The following is a 21,310-nucleotide window of genomic DNA, read 5'->3' as shown; positions in this document are numbered from 1 at the left end:
GATGGTAACTCAGGCCTGATAAAATACTTGTTTGTCTTATTCAATCTTTTGCAGTGTGTCTCTCTCTCTCTGTGTGTGTGTGTGTGTGTGTGTGTGTGTGTGTGTGTGTGTGTGTTAGACAGGGAAGATAGACCCCCATCACCCAAGGATCTCTGGTCATAGAGCAAAAGTCCTGGACATCAAGTGGAATCCATTCAATGACCTCTGCATCGCTTCCTGTTCAGAGGACATGACGGTACACACACACACACACACACACACACACACTTTTAGACTTGGAGATGGCGTTTGAAACCCCTCTTCTTTTTACTGCTTTCTGGGGGGGGGAGAGGGATGGAAGGAAGGAGGGAGGGGGAGGGATAGGGAGGGACATGAACACTGGTGATGTAATATTTTTCCTCATGCGTTGTGTATCACACTGTAACACTGCAGTGCCACTAACAGGTGATGAGTCTCCCGTGCAGTTTGTGGCCTGAGAAACTGTAATAGTTGAATTATTGCGCAGCTCCCTGTGAGCGGAGCGCGATACCGAGGAGAACACAGTCATTCATCGTCCTGATCACTGATGGCTTTTGTGACCGGATGATGAACGATGTCTGTGTCCCACCACAGGAACCCAATTGTAAGCACAAGGTGACGTAGCTCATAAACACCTGATCACCGGAATACACAGTTTATATCTTTATTTCCATAAGATAGTTGGGTTTTTATCCAGCGCTGATCTTTAATTTGCTTTTTAACTCTTTACCCCTTCAAGCAGTTGCTACAGCCAACCTTGGTGGCAAGTATATAATGTTCACCCTTAGAACACATTTACAAGAAAAAAAATCTAAAGACAAGGTTTTAGACAAGGCGTCATATGTCGTCATTATGGGATGTACACGGGGTCGTCTCGTCTTGTCTTCATCCGCTTTATCCGGGGCCAGGTCGTGGAGGCAGCAGTCTGAGCATGGAAGCCCAAACTTCCCTTTCCCCAGACACCTCGGCCAGCTCCTTGGGAAGAACACCGATGCGTTCCCAGGCCAGCCGAGAGACATAGTCCCTCCAGCATGTCCTGGGTCTTCCCCGGGGCCTCCTCCCGGGGGGACATGCCTGGAGCACCTCCCCAGGGAGGCGTCCAGGAGGCATCCGAAAGAGATGCCCGAGCCACCTCAACTGGTTCCTCTCGATGTGGAGGAGCAGCGGCTCTACTCCAAGCTCCTCCCGAGTGACTGTGCTTCTCACCCTATCTCTAAGGGAGCGCCCAGCCACCCTGCGAAGGAAACTCGTTTCGGCCACTTGTATCCGTGATCTTGTTCTTTCGGTCATTACCCAAAGCTCATGACCATAGGTAAGAGTCGGAATGTAGATCGACCGGTAAATCGAGAGCTTCGTCTTTTGGCTCAGCTCCTTCTTCACCACGACGGACCGGTAAAGCGACTGCATCACTGCGGAGGCTGCACCGATCCACCTGTCGACCTCATGCTCTATCCTTCCCTCACTCGTGAACAAGATCCCGAGATACTTAAACTCCTCCACTTGAGGCAGGACTTCTCCACCAACCTGGAGAGGGCAAGCCACCCTTTTCTGGTCGAGAACCATGGCCTCGGACTTGGAGGTGCTGATTCTCATCCCAGCCGCTTCACACTCGACTGCAAACCTCCCCAGTGCATGCTGAAGGTCCTGGTTTGAAGAAGCCAACAGGACAACATCATCCGCAAAAAGCAGAGATGAAATCCTGTGGTTCCCAAACAGGATTCCTTCCGGCCCCTGGCTGCGCCTAGAAATTCTGTCCATAAAAATTATGAACAGAACCAGTGACAAAGGGCAGCCCTGCCGGAGTCCAACATGCACTGGGAACAGGTCTGACTTACTGCCGGCAATGCGAACCAGACTCCTGCTCTGTCCATACAGGGACCAGACAGCCCTTAGCAAAGAGCCCCAAACCCCATACTCCCGAAGCACCCCCCACAGAATACCACGAGGGACACGGTTGAATGCCTTCTCCAGATCCACAAAACACATGTGGACTGGTTGGGCAAACTCCCATGAACCCTCAAGCACCCTATGAAGGGTATAGAGCTGGTCCAGTGTTCCACAACCAGGACAAAAAACGCATTGTTCCTCCTGGATCCGAGGTTCGACTATTGGCCGAACTCTCCTCTCCAGTACCCTGGAGTAAACCTTCCCGGGAAGGCTGAGAAGTGTGATTCCCCTATAATTGGAGCACACTCTCCGGTCCCCTTTCTTAAAAAGAGGGACCACCACCCCAGTCTGCCACTCCAGAGGCACTGTCCCAACCACCACGCGATGCTGCAGAGGCGTGTCAGCCAAGACAGACCCACAACATCCAGAGACTTGAGATACTCGGGGCGGATCTCATCCACCTCCGTTGCCTTGCCACCGAGGAACTTGAAAACCACCTCAGTGACTTTGGCTTGGGTAATGGACGAGTCCACTCCTGAGTCATCAACCTCGTCTTCCTCAATGGAAGACGTGACTGTGGGATTGATGAGATCCTCGAAGTATTCCTTCCACTGCCCGACAATGTCCCCAGTCGAGGTCAACAGCTCCCCACCCGCACTGTAAACGGTGTTGGCAGAGTACTGCTTCCCCCTCCTGAGGCGCCAGACGGTTTGCCAGAATTTCTTCTAGGCCGACCGATAGTCCTCCTCCATGGCCTCACTGAACTCCTCCCGGTTCCGAGTTTTTGCCTCCGCAACTGCCCGAGCTGCGGCACGCCTGGCCTGCCGATACTCGTCAGCTGCCTCCAGAGTCCCAGAGGCCAACATGGCCCGATAGGACTCCTTCAGCTTGACGGCGTCCCTTACTTCCGGGCATCCACCACGGGGTTCAGGGATTCCCGCCACGACAGGCACCGGAGACCTTGCAGCCACAGCTCCGAACAGCCGCGTCTACAATGGAGGTAGAGAACATGGTCCACTCAGACTCAATGTCCCCTGCCTCCCTCGGAAGCTGGGAGAAGCTCTCCCAGAGGTGGGAGTCAAAGACCTCCCTGACAGAGTGCTCGGCCAGACGTTCCCAGCAGACCCTCACCATACGTTTGGGCCTGCCAGGTCTGTCCAGCTTCCTCCTCTGCCAGCGGATCCAACTCACCACCAGGTGGTGATCAGTTGACAGCTCAGCCCCTCTCTTCACCCGAGTGTCCAAGACATACGGCCGGAGATCCGATGAAACGACAACAAAGTCGATCATCGACCTCCGACCTAAGGTGTCCTGGTGCCACGTGCACTTATGGACACCCCTGTGCTCGAACATGGTGTTTGTTATGGACAAACCGTGACTAGCACAGAAGTCCAATAACAAAACACCACTCGGGATCAGATCGGGGAGGCTGTTCCTCCCAATCACACCCCTCCAGGTGTCACTGTTGTCGCCCACGTGAGCATTGAAGTCCCCCAGTAGAACAATGGAGTCCCCAGTCTGAGCACCTCTCAGTACCTCTCCCAGGGACTCCAAGAAGGCCAGATACTCTCTGCTGCTATTCGGCCCGTAGGCACAAACAGCAAGAGCCCTCTCCCTGACCCGAAGGCACAGAGAGGCGACCCTCTCGTTCATTGGGGTAAACTCCAACACATGGCGGCTGATCTGGGGAGCTATAAGCAAGCCCACACCAGCCCACTGCCGCTCACCATGGGCAACTCCAGAGAAGTGGAGAGTCCAGCCCCTCTCGAGGAGCTGGGTTCCGGAGCCCAAGCTGTGCATGGAGGTGAGCCCGACTATCTCTAGCCGGTACTGCTCAACCTCCCGCACAAGCTCAGGTTCTTTCCCCCCCAGTGAAATGATAGTCCATGTCCCAACAGCTAGCTGCTGTGTTTGGGGATCAGGTCGTCGAGGCCCCTGCCTTCGACTGCCGCCTAATCCACACTGCACCGACCCCCTACGGCTACCTCTGTGAGTGGTGAACCCACAGGAGGTCGGGCCCACGTCACCGCTTCGGGCTGAGCCCGGCCGGGCCCCATGGGCAAAGGCCCGGCCACCAAGCGCTCGCATACGAGCCCCAACCTCGGGCCTGGCTCCAGGGTGGGGCCCCGGCTGCGCCATACCAGGCGACGTCACGGTCCTTGATATTTATTTTTTTAAAATCCATAAGGGGTTTTGGTGAACTGCTCTTGGTCTGGCCTGTCACCTCGGACCTGTCTGCCTTGGGAGACCCTAACAGGGCCATAATGCCCCTGACAGCATAGCTCCTAGGATCATTCAAGCACACAAACCCCTCCACCACAATAAGGTGGCAGTTCTAGGAGGGGACACGGGGTCGTCATTATGGGATATACACGGGGTCGTCATATGTCGTCATTAAGGGGTAAAGAGTTAAACAATAATGTGGGATTATTCACGGACACTGTAGCAGCCCTTGGCATTAAGAACAGCAGCGGAGTCTCTGACGGGTGCAGATGTGTTTTATTCCTCTTGAACACGACTCCTTCGGACATCAGCCACCATGAAAACTAAAGAACACAAAACAAACATGCTGTAATTAAGGTAACGTGGTTCTAAACAAATATACAGTTTTGCAGAGTAATGTTTGCTGTGAACACTACACACCTCACTCCGCTCACCCGAGGGTGTAGTAATAATAATAACAAGCTCAATTTATATAGCGCCTTTCTCAAAACCCAAGGTCGCTTTACAATTGTAGGAAACAAACAAACAAATAAACAAGTCCACCAAATAGAGGTCAGGACATCATTCCAGTGGTGTAGCAGCCACAGTCCTACCAAAAGGTGCACGAAAACAAGTCCCACACCACCAGCACAGCCACCGCGATGCTGCCAGGCAACATCACTCTGAACACCACGCCATGGATCCACAAAGCGAGCACAGAAGCACCGCCACGCAATGCACTGGTGTGTCCCAAACCGCCTAACCAGCCACTGCAATGCCACCGAGCAACATTGCTCGGAACACCACGCCAAGCACTAAAGCACCGCTGCACAGAGCGCTGGACAACCACGATGTTAAAAAGAGCAACGAGCTCACTGCAGTCCATAGCTACGAGCACAGGCATCACCCACGGCGAACCAAGGCCTGGAGGGAACCAACGCCCAAAACTGGGTCCGGAGCTACACCACCACTGGCGGACAAAAACACTCAAACAAAAACAAACATCAAACTACACAAACACGTGGAAAAATAAATAAAATAAGAAAAGAGAGAGAAAATAAAATTAAAAAAGCTCTGATGAGAAGCAGCAGCCAGAATGTGCATGACGTACTCTCAACCGGAAGCGGAAAAAGGATCCGTGTAAACCTCTACAAGTTCACCAAACGTGCACCGTTAGCCTCTCGTACTAAACCACAGTTCAGCCAGTGCACTGATCACAAACAAAACACACACACTCAATAAACAGCACACACACTTTACACTGTGCATGAATGACACATCAGGATGACGGACAGCGAAGCTTTATAGCGCGCCGTGCTGAAGCTCTGACGGAGGCACATGGGGAGCATAAACACAGCAGCAAGCGTCTGGAGCAGAACTAATACAGCTTCCTGGGCTGACGGCTCCGCCCGAAACATGAATAATGTATACTATAGGCACTTATTATTTGTTGCTTTGAATAAAAACATCAGCTAAATGACTGTAATGTCATGTAATGTTTGAATAATGTACAATATCTAAACAACAGCAACACAGAATTACTGTTGTTGATTAACGTATGCCCCAGAAACGGATTAAACACCGCAGGGTGTTATTCAAGTAAAAATGGTTTTACTTTTTTTTTTTTTTGTGTGTTTGACCAGAGGAAATTTAAGGGCCACTTTATTTTGGTCTGGGCCACTAAGAATTCAGGGATACTGACCCGAGTGGCAACCAAGCACTGAAGTTAATTTTTATCCCTGGGTTATTGGAGGCAGTTGTTTGGGTTCATCACGGTGTCGCTCATTGCTGGAGTCGTGGCTCTGTGGAACATTATGAAGAAATCACCTGTCACTTTGTGACACAACAAATCTGAGTCAAGTTTAGCTGTCAGTGCAGTAACAAACTGTGTGTGTGTGTTCGCGCGCAGGTGAAAGTGTGGGACATTCCTAAACATGGTGTGATGAAGAACATCACGGTTCCATGGAAGGAGCTTCAGGGTCACTCTCGCAGAGTCGGACTCATCGAGTGGCATCCAACCGCCAGTAACATCCTGTTCAGTACCGGCTACGACTACCAGGTACACACACACACACACACACACACAGAGTTTGAAACAGGGTGTAAATTGATGAAGGCAGTTGGGTCTTCAGAACACAAACATGCTTCCTGTGTGTGTGCTTGCGCAGGTGATGGTGTGGAACCTGAATACACCCGAGCAGGTGATTAAGAACCCGGTGCGCTCCATCAGCATTCACACAGAAGTGGTTCTCTCCATGTCGTTTAACACAGACGGCAGTCGCGTTGCCACGTCCTGTAAAGACAAGAAGCTCCGCATCTTCGACCCGCGCACAGGAGCACTGCTGCAGGTGTGCGCGTGTGTGTGTGTGTGTGTGTGTGTGTGAGTCTCTCAACACAAAGAGAAAAAGAACTTATAAAAATACATACATATTCAGTATATAACGGTAACACTCCGTTCACTATACTGCATTCATGATTCACAATTCAATTCGATATGCATGAAGAAAAATGATGACTGAAAAAACTTTTACTTGATTTCTGAATCAAAAACAATGCAAAACAAAATGCATTTTTGTCAATCAAACTACAAAACTTGAATGGCTTTGAACGGAGGTTTAATATTGTAAACAAAATTCACTACAGGGTCACCACATCTAAAAAAAAAAAAATACATAAAATTATAAATTCTCAAAAAATTTGATTGAATAAAATCTCTGACTCTGAGAAAATGCTCAGCTGAAACGTAGCAAGCTCAGTCGCAGAGCCTGAGGCATCATTCTCGCTGGAAATAGAGCTCCAAAGTCTGATAAACTGCCCAAGTGCTGCAGCCTGTTTCTCGGTGCTCTGTAGATGGCAGCAGGGCGGGGCTGGAGTCATTTGGAAGCTGCTGATGAGCTCTTTTTAACGGTTATAATGTTGTCATGTTGCATTACATTACATCATATGGCATTTAGCAGACGCTCTTATCCAGAGCGACGTACAACGAGTGTAAAAGTCAGGTACACAAAGTGCTGAACTTCTAGACAAGAAAGATTTAATGCCAAGTGAACAAGTGACAACGATACCTAGTGTAATATTCTGTTGAAATACCAACAGTAAAACAGCCAAGGAAACAAACCAACCATATAAAGTACAACTAAAGAACTCAAAACAGCTAAGCCCGGGCGAGGCGGTACACAGCCTGGGTTGGCCAAGACTGAAACGCAGTTACACAGTGGGCAGGGAGGAAGGGGAGAGGTGCAGCCTGAAGAGGTGAGTCTTCAGTCTGCGCTTAAAGGTGGTCAGGGAGTCGGCAGTTCTAACATTAATGGGAAGGTCATTCCACCAACGGGGAACCAGGACAGACTTGAGTGGGCTGGGCAGGAGTGGAGAGGAGGAGGGGCCAGGTGACCAGTAGTAGCAGAGCATAGGGATCTGGTTGGTGTGTAGGGGCGGATCAGACTCTGGAGGTATGCTGGCCCTAATCCCTTGAGAGCCTGGGAAAATGTCTTAAGTTTGATGTGAGCTGCGACAGGTAACCAGTGCAGGTTGGTAAGCAGAGGGGTGACATGGGAAGAACGAGGGAGATTGTAGACCAGGTGAGCTGCAGCATTCTGGATGAGCTGTTGGGGTCTGAGGCAGAAGCTGGAAGGCCAGCAAGGAGAGAGTTGCAGTTGTCCAAGAGAGAGATGATCAGCACTTGGACCAGGAGCTGAGTAGAGTAGGTGGTAAGAAAAGGGCGGATCCTTTGGCTGTTGTAGAGGAGAGGAATCTACACATTCAAGCGCATGCTGCTTGAAGTGCCTCACTGACTGAGAGAAGCACAGTCTTGGTTGAGTGTCCGGCTCCGAAGCCGGACTGATGAGGAGCCAAGAGGTTGTTCCTTGAGAGAAAAGAGGAGAGTTGGTTAGCAGCAGCATGTTCAAGTGTCTTTGATCAGAAGGGGAGAAGAGAAACAGGGCGGTAACTCTGGATGACCAAGGAGTCTAGAGTGTTTTTTTTTTTTTTTTTTTTTTTTTTTTTTTTTTTAGTAGAGTGGTGTGGGCCTGTTTGAAGCTGGAGGGAAAGTATCCGGAGGACAAGGAGGAGTTGACAAGGGAGGTGATGAAAGGGAGGATGTCAGGAGTGATGGTCTGGAGGAGAGATGAGGGGATAGGGTCAAGAGCACAGGTGGTTGGATGGTGAGAAAGCAGGAGCCAGGAGACATCTGAAGTGGAAAGAGGGGAAAATCAGAGAGCAAGGGGGAAGAGACGGGGGGGTGGGGAGGTGGAGGCAGGCATGGTGAAAGAGTTGTGGATGGCTATGATCTCAAAAAAGACCATGAAGTCCTCTGCAGTGATGGAGGACTGAGGTGCAGCTGATGGAGAGTTGAGGAGAGAAGAGAAAACAGTTGATGAGGGTTGGAGATGGAGGTATGAATTTTGGAGCGATAAAACTTGATCTTGGTCGATTTGAGCAACGCTCTGAACTCTGCAAGGAGAGACTGGTAGCAGGACAGGTTGGCAGGGGCCCTGGATTTTCTCCACTTCCTCTCTGCTGCATGTAGATCAATTCTGTTGGAGCAAAGTGTCTCAGACATTCAGGGACTAGGCGGGGAAGATTTTGCTGGCCTGGAGACAAGAGGAGATAATGTGTCCAGTGATAATGAGAGAGGGAGCGGAGGTTAAGGTGGACTGTAACAGTGGGGGGGGGGGGATGATGGGTGGAAAGGAAGAGGGAGGGAGAATGAAATGAAGTGGTGGTCAGACAGATGGAGAGGTGTAACTGTGGGATCTGAGGCAGAGCAGTTCCTGAGGAAGACCAGGTCTAGAAGGTTACCAGCTTCATGGTTTGGAAGGGAGTGCAGCAGGGAAAGGTCAAAGGAGTGGAGTAGGCGAAGGAAGGCAGCGGAGTGCGGGGCTTCAAGGTAGAGCTTGAAGTCTCCCAGGAGCATCAGTGGGGTGCCATCTTCTGGAAAGGAGCTGAGTAGGATGTCCAGTTCATCAAAGAAACATCCCACAGGGCCAGGAGGAGGGCGATAAACAACAATGACCAAAAGGTTAACAGGAGAAGAGACTGAAACCGAGTGAAATTCAAAGGAGGAGATGGAGAGGTGGGAGAGTGGAAGATGTGTGTTCCATGTAACAGTATAATCAATAATACTGTCATCATGGTCTCTATATATTTTATGGATTCTATAGATTAGGACGTCTGCTGTTCAAACAGTGCAATAGCATCAAGATGCATAATTTGATATGCTGATATACAGGAAGTGAATCGCACAATCCAAATTATTATTTTTATTATTATTATTATTATTATCGTGTCACAATGCAGCGTTAAACCCTCTTTATATTCATATCTATATAGTACAGAGGAATTATTTTAATGTATTTAATTTAAATATTAAATACTTAAGCATCATTGGTAAATAATCAGGTTGTTTTTGTTTATAATTTCTCTCTCACTCTCTCTCTCACACACACACACACACACACACACACACACACACACACACACACACAGAGTCCACTTGTCCTCACAGTAAGGTGGGCTTCAGTGTGATTTGTAACGTGTGTGAGAATGGGCTGTGTGTTTCAGGAAACCAGCACAAAGACACACAAAGCCAGTAAAGTTATTTTTCTGGGGAATCTGAAGATGGTGCTGTCGACGGGGACCTCACGCTGGAACCATCGGCAGATTACTCTGTGGGATCAGGTCAGATCTGATTAGAGATGTGTGTGAGAGTGTGAGTCCACAAGACAGCTGTTTATTTACTGAGCAGCCAGTCAGATATGAAGCTTGTGGGACAAAGGAAGCCCATGCTCATTAACATGAAAGGGTACATGGCTCAAGAGTGTCTGTGGGAGGGGACGGGATTGGTCACAGGTGATCAAGTAGAGTTTGATGTGCCTTGTGTTTATTTCACCTTTTACATGACCATTAAAGATCAAATAATACGTTTCTGTAGTGTATATACCCACTAAGTGAGGTGTGTGTGTGTGTGTGTGTGTGTGTGTGTGTGCGTGCAGGAGGACCTCTCACAACCATTATTTCAGGAGGATTTGGACGGCTCCTCGGGTGTATTATTCCCTTTTTATGACCCTGACACACACATGCTTTACATAGCTGGCAAAGTGAGTATGCAGAACCTACACACGCGCGCGCGCACACACACACACACACACACTCCCTGAGCACTGTGTGTATATTGCTATGAGTTGTAATTAACATTCACACTGAAATGAGGACATTCACACGTTCACCTTCTTGGCTCCCCACTTGGCCGTGGTGTGGGCGTGTCCCACCTGCTTTAATTGTTCAGGCTGAAACGCACATCTGGGTCTTTTTGTTCATATTCACTAAAACAAACTAATAATTCATCATCACACTATAAACTCGTCTACATTTGTGCTCAGAGTCTCTCGGTCTCTCACTCAATGCACTGGTTTGAGTTTTAAAGACGATCTTTAATGCAGTTTAGTCGTTTCCTGTTGGTTCTGGAGTTTGCTTGTATGTAAAAAAAAATTTGAGCTGCACTGATCTCACTGTGAGGGGCATGACCGTGACGGTGGGCGTGGCCTATGACAGGAGCTCGTGTCATGCTGCAATCCGATTGGCCTGCTCCTTGTGATATTTGTTTATCATTTCCATAAAGGTGAAGAAATTAACCTGTTACTAGAGGAAATGTCTGGAAAGCAGGCTAAAGGTCAGGTGATGATGGGCCTGGCTGAGATCAGAGAGACGGGCAGCGTCTAGAATCCTCGTCTGCTGCTTGAAGTGTTGCTTTTTTTCCTTTTCTTTGTGATGGAGTGACGCTGTTTCTAATACACCTGGTGATTTTGGTTATGGTTTATAAGTTGTGGGTTTGGTAATAAAGTGAATAAGGCAATACTGTGTGTGTGTGTGTGTTGTAGGGAGATGGAAATATCCGATATTATGAAATCAGTGCGGAGAAACCATACGTTCACTACCTGACTGAACATCGCTCTATCCTGCCGCAGAAAGGAATGGGTAAACACACACACACACACACACCCTCCTATTTTATCTAAGATATAAGAGATGTTTCTAGAATAAATGCTGTACAGTAGAATATGTAAATGAGGTGTTACTCAGTGAGGCAGTGTCCCAATCCACACACTCGCATCCTCAGCACTGGACTGAATGGTTTGGGACGCGGCCCAAAAGCTGAAGATGTAAATCCCCTGCAGCAGTGTGAAGAGCAGTGTTTCTTCCCCACACAGATGAAAACACGTTTAATTTCAGCATAAAGGTTTAAAAACATTAGCATCAGTTACTGAATCCTAATTATTTCACTGGTACTGTATAATAAATAGTGGACTTAACATCCAACACTATTTTACTCTGAATGTTATTGTGTTATTTATTATTTACATAATGTTTAGAGTTGAAATGCATTATTATTGTTGTTATTGTCGATTATATTCATTAATTGTATATTTGTATAATTGAATCAAAGTACATATTTATTAATTTCTTTTTATATTTATTACATTTTATATTTAAATCATTTTATGGTGTCGTTATTTTAAAATGTTGTTCTGTTTTTTTATATTTATGTATTTAATTTTGAACTATCTGCTGTATTTATGAAATGGTTAATCCATTTTTAATATTTTAAAGCTGCACTGCCTTTCAGATTTTTCAAGTGTAGGTCATAAAAAGAATTTTCCCGACGCCCAATTATTTTTGTTTAGTGACCAAAAGCTACTGAATTCGAATCACAGACTTCCAATTTTATTAGTTTTTTTTTTTTTTTTAAACAGAACAATTAATGAATTTATCTCCACGTGGCCCTAAATTCTCCGCTATTTTTTCCTGCTTCCCCATGACCCAATACAAGATACTACGTCATGCATCCCGTGGTGGGCTTTCCCCATTCACGCAAGGCATTGTGGGATACAAATTTCGAACAGGAGAGAAAAATGGAGGACGTGAGTGTGCGAATGAAATGTGAAAGAGCGACTACAGTAACGGAAAGAAAGCGAGAAGAAAAGACGTCATGTTATATATGAAGGAAAGGAAACGCAGGACCAAACTAATAAATATGGGCGCTCAGTGAGCACCTCGGTGTGATCAGCTGTTCGTTTAGCGACAGAATGATGGAACTGTCAGTGCACGCTCAAAGGGAAACCTGTAGATGGCAGTAATGCAACACTGTGGATGCCAGCTGCCATAAAACCCAAAAGAAGAAGAAGAAGGTAAACCTGCGCATGCGCACACGGACTTCCTCTGTCTGCTTGACTGCGCCAAGCGAGCGATTTCATGCAGATTATTTGCTTTAATCCCCTCAAATTAAATAACTTCCCAGTCACAGAATGGCCTGATATTTTGTGAGATATTACAGAAATAAACAGATATCACAATCACCACATTTCAGAGGGAACTAAATTTCACCGATTTTATGAACTCAAAAGGCCGCCTCGCTTTAATGTTTTTGCTTTTTTTAAAAAGAAATATTTATATATTTATTAAGTTGTTGTTGTTATTATTATTATTATTATTATTAATAATAATAATAATAATAATAATAATAATTTCTCAGTTTGAGTATCCACTGGTCATGTGTCCATATAGTGAGGGAAAGCTGTAACTAACAGCCTCAGACCTCCAGAATGTTTCTCAAGATTCTTGCAAAACCAAGTAATGCAGCTTTCTGCAGGAGCTCTATCTTTGTGATACCAAGCTTCTCCAGATGTTTGACGAGTTTTTGGTAACCATGCCTAGCGAACCAACATCCACTGGTACCACACACCTCTTTTCTGAGATCCTGGTACTTTTCAGTCTTTTCTCTCTCCAGTCAGCGATGCCAGCAGCTCCAGGTACAGCGACATCGATTACCAGGCAGTGTTTCTCTTTTTTGTCAATCAGTACGATGTCCTCTGCAGCCCTGGATTCTGTATTTCACGGCCTGTTTGGATGGTAAAATCCTACAGCAGCTTTATCCCGTTATCCTCTATCGCTGGTTCTGGTTTATGTTCGTACCATTCTCCTGCAACATCAAGCCCATGCTCCTTTGTGAGTGACCAGTGCACAGTTCTGGCTACATTGTTGTCCCAGTGCTTATATCCCCCCTGTGCCACCTTACTGCACTTGGACAGTAACTGAAAGAGAGAAAGATTGTCTCGTCTTTCACTCCACATGTTCTACAGAGCGGAGACGGCACTTGTCTCTGTATTTTCACTTTCACTGTATTTATTCTTAGTTTGGTCTTGGGCTGCTGTGATGAGTCGTTCCGTCTCCTTCATTCGGTCTCCCCTCCTCATCCACTTCCACGAGGCCTCGTGCCTTACATCTTCAGTTTGCTGTAAGATCTGATCATGTAAGGCCTTCACCCTCCAGTTCTCTAATCTCTCCACTCTCTTCTTTTCTTGGAAATGGCTGGGAGTCCCAACCTCCTCCATCCTCAGCAAGCTGTCACTCCTCACTGCCAAAAGCAGTGGTTTTTTATTTCTCTGAATGGAATACGCTTGCCCCGTCTTCTCTGAGCATACACAATCCTCCACTCCAATCAGCCCACAACCTTCATGTTTTCTCGGTAGGTAAAGGTGGACAATGTCTGCTCACGGGTGGAGCATTCCATAGATTGTCAATTGCTTCCTTGTCTTCCTATCCATGTTCTCAAGCTCTGCTTTAGGCTCCATACCTGAAGACTGACCCCGCTCAAGTATTCATAGCCATAACAATGTTTCTTCTGTTTAGCTTTGACTTTAGGACTTTCTCCAGTCTACAGAAATATTCACTTCTCAACATATCCTTCATTCGTACATGTAGGAGCTCATCGTACTCAAAGACTCTGAGGTACTTGTACCCATCATCCTCCACTGTTTTCATCTTAAACCAATCTGGCAGGTCAATTCTGTCCATCTTCACAAGTTCACCTCTCTTCAAAATGCGAACACTGTACTTCTTAAGGCCGAACTCCATGCTGATGTCGCTACAACACACCCACGCACTGTTTACCAGGGAGTCCACCTCACCTTCATCTTTCCCATACAGCTTCAAGTCATTATATAATAGATGGTTCAGGGACTCTGTCTTTCCCCACTTGATATCTGTCTTTAGACTATTGCAGGACACAGGACTATCAACAGAGGTATTAAGCAGATGACAAACCGCAGTGGGGACGAGCCATCACCTTGGAATATGCTTTGCTGGATTCTAACGTCTCCTAAACTTTGATCATCAGATGTCAAAATTATTTTCCAGTTTGACATGCTTTCATGTATCCATCGTTGAACATTGTTGTTGTTGTGCAAAAGATAATTCTTAGCAAGCTAAGAATAAACCTAGCAAGCTGGTATTCTTGGGATGGGTATCAAGCCACTTCCTGTGGCCTTGGGTACTGCATCCCATGTCCTTCTGTCCTTGTCACATATCTAGAACTTTTGCGGATCACAGCAAAACTGACTTCTGCATCAGCTCAGTGTCCTTCACCATCTCTTCCAACCATTTATTTAAACTTCTTGGTAGGGTTCCCAGAGCGCCGATTATAACTGGAACAATCTTGACACCTTTCAACTTCCAGACCCTCTTCACCTCCCTCTTAAGGTCTTGGTACTTTTCAGTCTTTTCCTTGTCTTTACTGTAGATTTCTTGTGTCAAATGGGTGGCCACATCTGTGATACAACACTTTCTGGACTCCTTGTGAAGTCCTACAATATCTGGTCTATTAGCTTCGATTGGTTTGTCCGTTTGGATCTTAAAGTCCCAAAGTATCGTAGTCCTCCCGGATTCGAGTACCGGCTTGGGTATATGGTTATACCACTTCTCTTTCACAGCCCGATTTCTGACAAAGCCGGCAGTGGATTACTTGGGCGACTTTGTCGTGTCTCCAGTTTTTGTAATACTTCTGGGCCAGAACCTTGCATTCAGCTATTGTATGTGCCGCTGGCTCTTCTGGGGAAACGTTTTGCTTGTCTGTTCAATTTTTTGCACGGTTTGTTCTTAGAGCCTGGTCCCATGCTGTTCGTAGTAGCCCCTTGGTCTCTTCTTTAGCTTTCCTTTTCTGAGCCACACCCATGAGCTTTCATCTCTTGCTTGGTCCTTTTTTAGAATTCATAGAGAATTCTAAAAACTTCTCTATGAAGAGGCTTTGCTCAGTACCTCTGCTGTCGTTCTTCCCTGAAAGCATCCTTATGCATTCCAGCATGTTCCTCTTTCAGAACATGCTGGAATTCAGCAAATATTCAGATGAGAATATTTCTCATCACTTTCATTGACGTATTTACTCAGGTTATTAATTTTGACGACCACACACTCCTTAATGCTCATCAAACCTCATCCACCCTGTGATCTTTAAGTACAATCTATCCACATATGCCTGCTGGTGGAAAACATGAAATATCGTCAATAGCGTCGGTGTTTTTCCTGTCTCTTACCATTATCATTGTTGACCTAGGTGTGATGCCAAAGCGAGGGCTGGACGTTTGCTCCTGTGAGGTTTTCAGGTTTTACAGACTCGTGACCACAAAGAGTCTCATCGAGCCGCTGTCCATGATCGTCCCACGCAGGGTAACTCTCTCTCTCTCTCTCACACATACAGGACACATTGTATGGTATGCGTTAGTGGGAAATAGTGACCTCTAGTGAGCAGAGAGCAGTATTTCATGTGTCTTCGTTTCTGCTCTTGAATGTGTTCTGGGGAAAATATTCCACTTTATCAGTGTTGTAATCACAGCTTTGTGGGACAAAACATGATTTAATTCAGTCACTTTTATCTGAAGTTATCGTCCGACTCCATGACCACAAGTACAATTTACATTTAATCTGCAATTCATTTTTTTCTGCTTTTTCTTCCCCCTCTGTTTTGTTTGTGTCCCACCGGAGTCCTGCTGCATTTTTTTTTTTCCAGATCCCGGAACCAAACTCTGAATAAGTGAAATGAGATCTCGGCCAGTCGAACATGTTTTCTTTCAGTTTCTCTGCCCTTGTTCCAGTCCTGTTTGTAACGTGCCCCTGACGACCCTCTCGTGGCCGTTTTAAGAGCCGAGCCGTTACTTTATGCATTTGAGTGAAGTGAGTTAGACCAGAATCGAGTTGTGATGTGGGACGTAACGACAGTTTCCTTTTTCTGAAGCCGATTATAGTCCTGATTACTTCCTCAGTCTGAGCAGTTTTCCACCATCCTGAAACCAAAGTGCACAAACCTGCACAGATGATGCACGTTAAAGTCTACTTTTATCATTTAAAATGTAAATTTTGCACAAGTGGATATTTATCTGTATTAAAGAGTGTGTGTGTGTGTGTGTGTGTTACAGAGCGAGTCCTATCAGGAGGATATTTACCCGATGACGGCCGGGAAGGAACCAGCCATGACAGCTGAGCAGTGGTTGAGTGGCATGGACAAAGGTCTGAGCTTCTAACACACACGCTTGCTTTTTTTTTTTTTACAGTGGTGCTTGAAAGTTTGTGAACCCTTTAGAATTTTCTATATTTCTGCATAAATATGACCTAAAACATCATCAGATTTTCACACAAGTCCTAAAAGTAGATAAAGAGAACCCAGTTAAACAAATGAGACAAAAATATGATAATTGGTCATTTATTTATTGAGGAAAATGATCCAATATTACATATCTGTGAGTGGCAAAAGTATGTGAACCTCTAGGATTAGCAGTTAATTTGAAGGTGAAATTAGAGTCAGGTGTTTTCAATCAATGGGATGACAATCAGGTGTGAGTGGGCACCCTGTTTTATTTAAAGAACAGGGATCTATCAAAGTCTGATCTTCACAACACGTTTGTGGAAGTGTATCATGGCACGAACAAAGGAGATTTCTGAGGACCTCAGAAAAAGCATTGTTGATGCTCATCAGGCTGGAAAAGGTTACAAAACCATCTCTAAAGAGTTTGGACTCCACCAATCCACAGTCAGACAGATTGTGTACAAATGGAGGAAATTCAAGACCATTGTTACCCTCCCCAGGAGTGGTCGACCAACAAAAATCACTCCAAGAGCAAGGTGTGTAATAGTTGGCGAGGTCACAAAGGACTCCAAGGTAACTTCTAAGCAACTGAAGGCCTCTCTCACATTGGCTAATGTTAATGTTCATGAGTCCACCATCAGGAGAACACTGAACAACAATGGTGTGCATGGCAGGGTTGCAAGGAGAAAGCCACTGCTCTCCAAAAACAACATTGCTGCTCGGCTGCAGTTTGCTAAAGATCACGTGGACAAGCCAGAAGGCTATTGGAAAAATGTTTTGTGGACGGCTGAGGCCAAAATAGAACAATTTGGTTTAAATGAGAAGCGTTATGTTTGGAGAAAGGAAAACACTGCATTCCAGCATAAGAACCTTATCCCATCTGTGAAACATGGTGGTGGTAGTATCATGGTTTGGGCCTGTTTTGCTGCATCTGGGCCAGGACGGCTTGCCATCATTGATGGAGCAATGAATTCTGAATTATACCAGCGAATTCTAAAGGAAAATGTCAGGACATCTGTCCACGAACTGAATTTCAAGAGAAGGTGGGTCATGCAGCAAGACAACGACCCTAAGCACACAAGTCGTTCTACCAAAGAATGGTTAAAGAAGAATAAAGTGAATGTTTTGGAATGGCCAAGTCAAAGTCCTGACCTTAATCCAATGGAAATGTTGTGGAAGGACCTGAAGCGAGCAGTTCATGTGAGGAAACCCACCAACATCCCAGAGTTGAAGCTGTTCTGTATGGAGGAATGGGCTAAAATTCCTCCAAGCCGGTGTGCAGGACTGATCAACAGTTACCGCAAACGTTTAGTTGCAGTTATTGCTGCACAAGGGGGTCACACCAGATACTGAAAGCAAAGGGTCACATACTTTTGCCACTCACAGATATGTAATATTGGATCATTTTCCTCAATAAATAAATGACCAAGTATAATATTTTTGTCTCATTTGTTTAACTGGGTTCTCTTTATCTACTTTTAGGACTTGTGTGAAAATCTGATGATGTTTTAGGTCATATTTATGCAGAAATATAGAAAATTCTAAAGGGTTCACAAACTTTCAAGCACCACTGTATAACAATCTCAAAAAGAAAACCAACAGAATTCAAGTTCATGTTTCACATCTCTAAGAGCCAAGTAAAACAGTCACCATGACGACCATAAATGCAGCGCTGCAATGACGTCATCGTTACATTCAATGCAGCTGTTTAATGATGTCATCAGCGCACTGAAACATGTATTAATCTGTTAATGTGGACTTTTAAAGATAAAGATGCCAGAAAAGGTTATTTACAGTGATGCCCTGGAACCGCCACGAAGCCGTAACGGTGTACTGGGTAGAAATAAAGTCCATCTGAAAATTGTTACTCATCGTGATTTTATTAGATTTTATCAGTGTTATTTATTTGAGAAAATGAATATATTGGTTCAATAAACATTTAAATAATGAGCAAATATTTGAATAGTTGAATTTTGATTGTAAAATAATTCCTCAAACACTTTGGTTCCTTAAAGAACCTGTGTGTGTGTGTGTGTGTGTGTGTGTGTGTGTGTGTGTGTGTGTGTGTGTGTGTGAGTAATTAAATGGTTACACAAGGCAAGGCAAGTTTATTTCTATAGCACATTTCATACACAGTGGCAGTTCAATGTGCTTTACAGAAGTAAAAGCAAAACAGTAAACAATAGAGAATAAAATTACATAAAATAAATGGGAAAAATATAATAAGAATTAAACAATAGTAGAAATAAAAAAAATAAAATGAAGTAGAAATTCAAATAGGGGGAGAGAGGAAAAAAACAGCAGAATAAAATAGAATAAAAGTTAAGTAAAATTTGAAACATGCAGAAACTGTAAAAGTACAGATTATAAAAACATGTAAGGAAGACAATATTAATTATTTAACAGAAAGCATCTGAAAACAGCTTGGGCTTTAACCTAGATTTGAAGCTGCCTACAGCAGGAGCATTTGTTGTACACAAAGTACAACAAATCAGTGCAGTTCGCCCCGTCCCAGAGTACCATACGTCATGGACCTACCAACATTCTAGATGTTCCCACATGGTCAGTAACTGGTGTTTCCATCTCCAGAGTGAAAGTTCAGAAGTTGAATCCTCTCCCCTCCCCCACAGGGCCAGTGTTGGTGTCCCTGAAGCCAGGCGTGGACACCAAGGTGGAGCTCTGTAAAGATGAGGAACTGGTGAAAGTGCCCAGTGTTCAGTTAGACACCCGACGCTCCCAGAGTCGACCTGGTCTTCAGCAGCTCACCTTCACTGAACGCCAGAGGAACCTGGACAAGGAACGACAGGAAGTGAAGATAGAGGACAGGAAAGAGCAGAACTTCTCTGAGACCATTGCTAATGGACAGGAAGACATCACACACTGCTCACCACCTAAAACTGAAAATGAGGTGCTTCACACACTCTGACATGCTCAGTATAATCACACACTCACTATAATCACAGGATAATCACACGCTTGTGGTGATTTTCTCTCTCTCTCACACACACACACACACACACACACACACACACGCTCGCTGTAATCACACACTAATCTCTCACACACACTATAATCGCACACACTAATGACATGCTCAATATAATCACACACTTGCTATAATCACATGATAATCGTGCCTGCTATAATTACATATTCTAATTCTCAATATTGTTATTGATATATAAAATATACACTAGTGTGTCTCAAACAATTAGAATATCATGAGTTATTTTTTATAATTTAATTCACAAAAGTAAACTTTCATAGATTCTGTATTCATTATACATAAAGTGAAATATTTCAAGCTTTTTTTGTTTTAATTTTGATGATTATGGCTTAGGGCGGCACGGTGGTGTAGTGGTTAGCGTTGTCGCCTCACAGCAAGAAGGTCCGGGTTCGAGCCCCGTGGCCGGCGAGGGCCTTTTTGTGCGGAGTTTGCATGTTCTCCCCGTGTCCGCGTGGGTTTCCTCCGGGTGCTCCGGTTTCCCCCACAGTCCAAAGACATGCAGGTTAGGTTACCTGGTGACTCTAAATTGAGCGTAGGTGTGAATGTGAGTGTGAATGGTTGTCTGTGTCTATGTGTCAGCCCTGTGATGACCTGGCGACTTGTCCAGGGTGAACCCCACCTTTCACCCGTAGTCAGCTGGGATAGGATCCAGCTCGCCTGCGACCCTGTAGAAGGATAAAGCGGCTACAGATAATGAGATGAATGAGATGATTATGGCTTATAGTTTGTGGAAATCCAGTGTCTCAAATAATGTCATCTCATCTCATTATCTCAAGCCGCTTTATCCTTCTACAGGGTCGCAGGCGAGCTGGAGCCTATCCCAGCTGACTACGGGTGAAAGGCGGGGTTCACCCTGGACAAGTCGCCAGGTCATCACAGGGCTGACACATAGACACAGACAACCATTCACACTCACATTCACACCTACGCTCAATTTAGAGTCACCAGTTAACCTAACCTGCATGTCTTTGGACTGTGGGGGAAACCGGAGCACCCGGAGGAAACCCACGCGGACACGGGGAGAACATGCAAACTCCACACAGAAAGGCCCTCGCCAGCCCCGGGGCTCGAACCCAGGACCTTCTTGCTGTGAGGCGACAGCGCTAACCACTACACCACCGTGCCGCCGTCTCAAATAATTATTAGAATATTTTTTAAGATCAATTTAAAAAAGGATTTACAATACAGAAATGTCCAACTTCTGAAAATTATGTTCATTTATACACTCAGTACTTGTTGGGGCTCCTTTACCATGAATTAGTGCATCAATGGGGCGTGGCATGGAGGTGATCAGCCTGTGGCACTGCTGAGGTGTTACTGAAGCCCAGGTTGTTTTGATTGCAGCCTTCAGCTCGTCTGTATTTTTGGGTCGGGTGTTTCTCATCTTCCTCTTGACAATACCCCATAGATTCTCTCTAGGGTTCAGGTCAGGCGAGTCGGCTGGCCAATCAAGGACGGTAATATCAGGGTCCGCAAACCATTTGGTAGTGGTTCTGTCACTGTGTGCAGGTGCTAAGTCCTGCTGGAAAAGGAAATCAGCATCTCCATCAAGCTTGTCAGCAGATGGAAGCATGAAGTGTTCTAATATCTCCTGGTAGACGCTGTGCTGACTTTGGACTTGATAAAACCCAGTGGACCGACACCAGCAGATGACATGGCACCCCAAATCATCACAGACTGCAGAAACTTCACACTGGGCTTCAAACACTTTGGACTCTGTGTCTCTCCACTCTTCCTCCATACTCTTCCTTGATTTCCAAATGAAATGCAAAATTTATTTTCATCTG

The 21,310-nt window shown here is 45.6% G+C and overlaps 1 protein-coding gene across 3 annotated transcripts in view; it reads left to right on the top strand.

Annotated features, from left to right (window-relative positions):
* Nucleotides 1–21,310, top strand: part of coro2aa (coronin 2Aa) — a 42,191-nt gene that overhangs the window by 19,227 nt on the left and 1,654 nt on the right. For 2 of the 3 annotated variants that reach the window (XM_060926640.1, XM_060926641.1), the window contains exons 3-11: nt 119–235; nt 6,017–6,166; nt 6,276–6,455; nt 9,667–9,783; nt 10,098–10,202; nt 10,983–11,079; nt 15,491–15,603; nt 16,350–16,440; nt 19,147–19,424. In XM_060926640.1, coding sequence (XP_060782623.1) covers nt 119–235; nt 6,017–6,166; nt 6,276–6,455; nt 9,667–9,783; nt 10,098–10,202; nt 10,983–11,079; nt 15,491–15,603; nt 16,350–16,440; nt 19,147–19,424 — 1,248 coding nt within the window. The remainder of the gene's footprint in view (nt 1–118; nt 236–6,016; nt 6,167–6,275; nt 6,456–9,666; nt 9,784–10,097; nt 10,203–10,982; nt 11,080–15,490; nt 15,604–16,349; nt 16,441–19,146; nt 19,425–21,310) is intronic. The other variant, XM_060926642.1, reaches the window with a different exon arrangement.

Source organism: Neoarius graeffei, chromosome 7, assembly GCF_027579695.1.
Source record: "Neoarius graeffei isolate fNeoGra1 chromosome 7, fNeoGra1.pri, whole genome shotgun sequence".
Classification (NCBI taxonomy): domain Eukaryota; kingdom Metazoa; phylum Chordata; class Actinopteri; order Siluriformes; family Ariidae; genus Neoarius; species Neoarius graeffei.
This window is presented reverse-complemented; position numbering and strand designations above follow the sequence as displayed.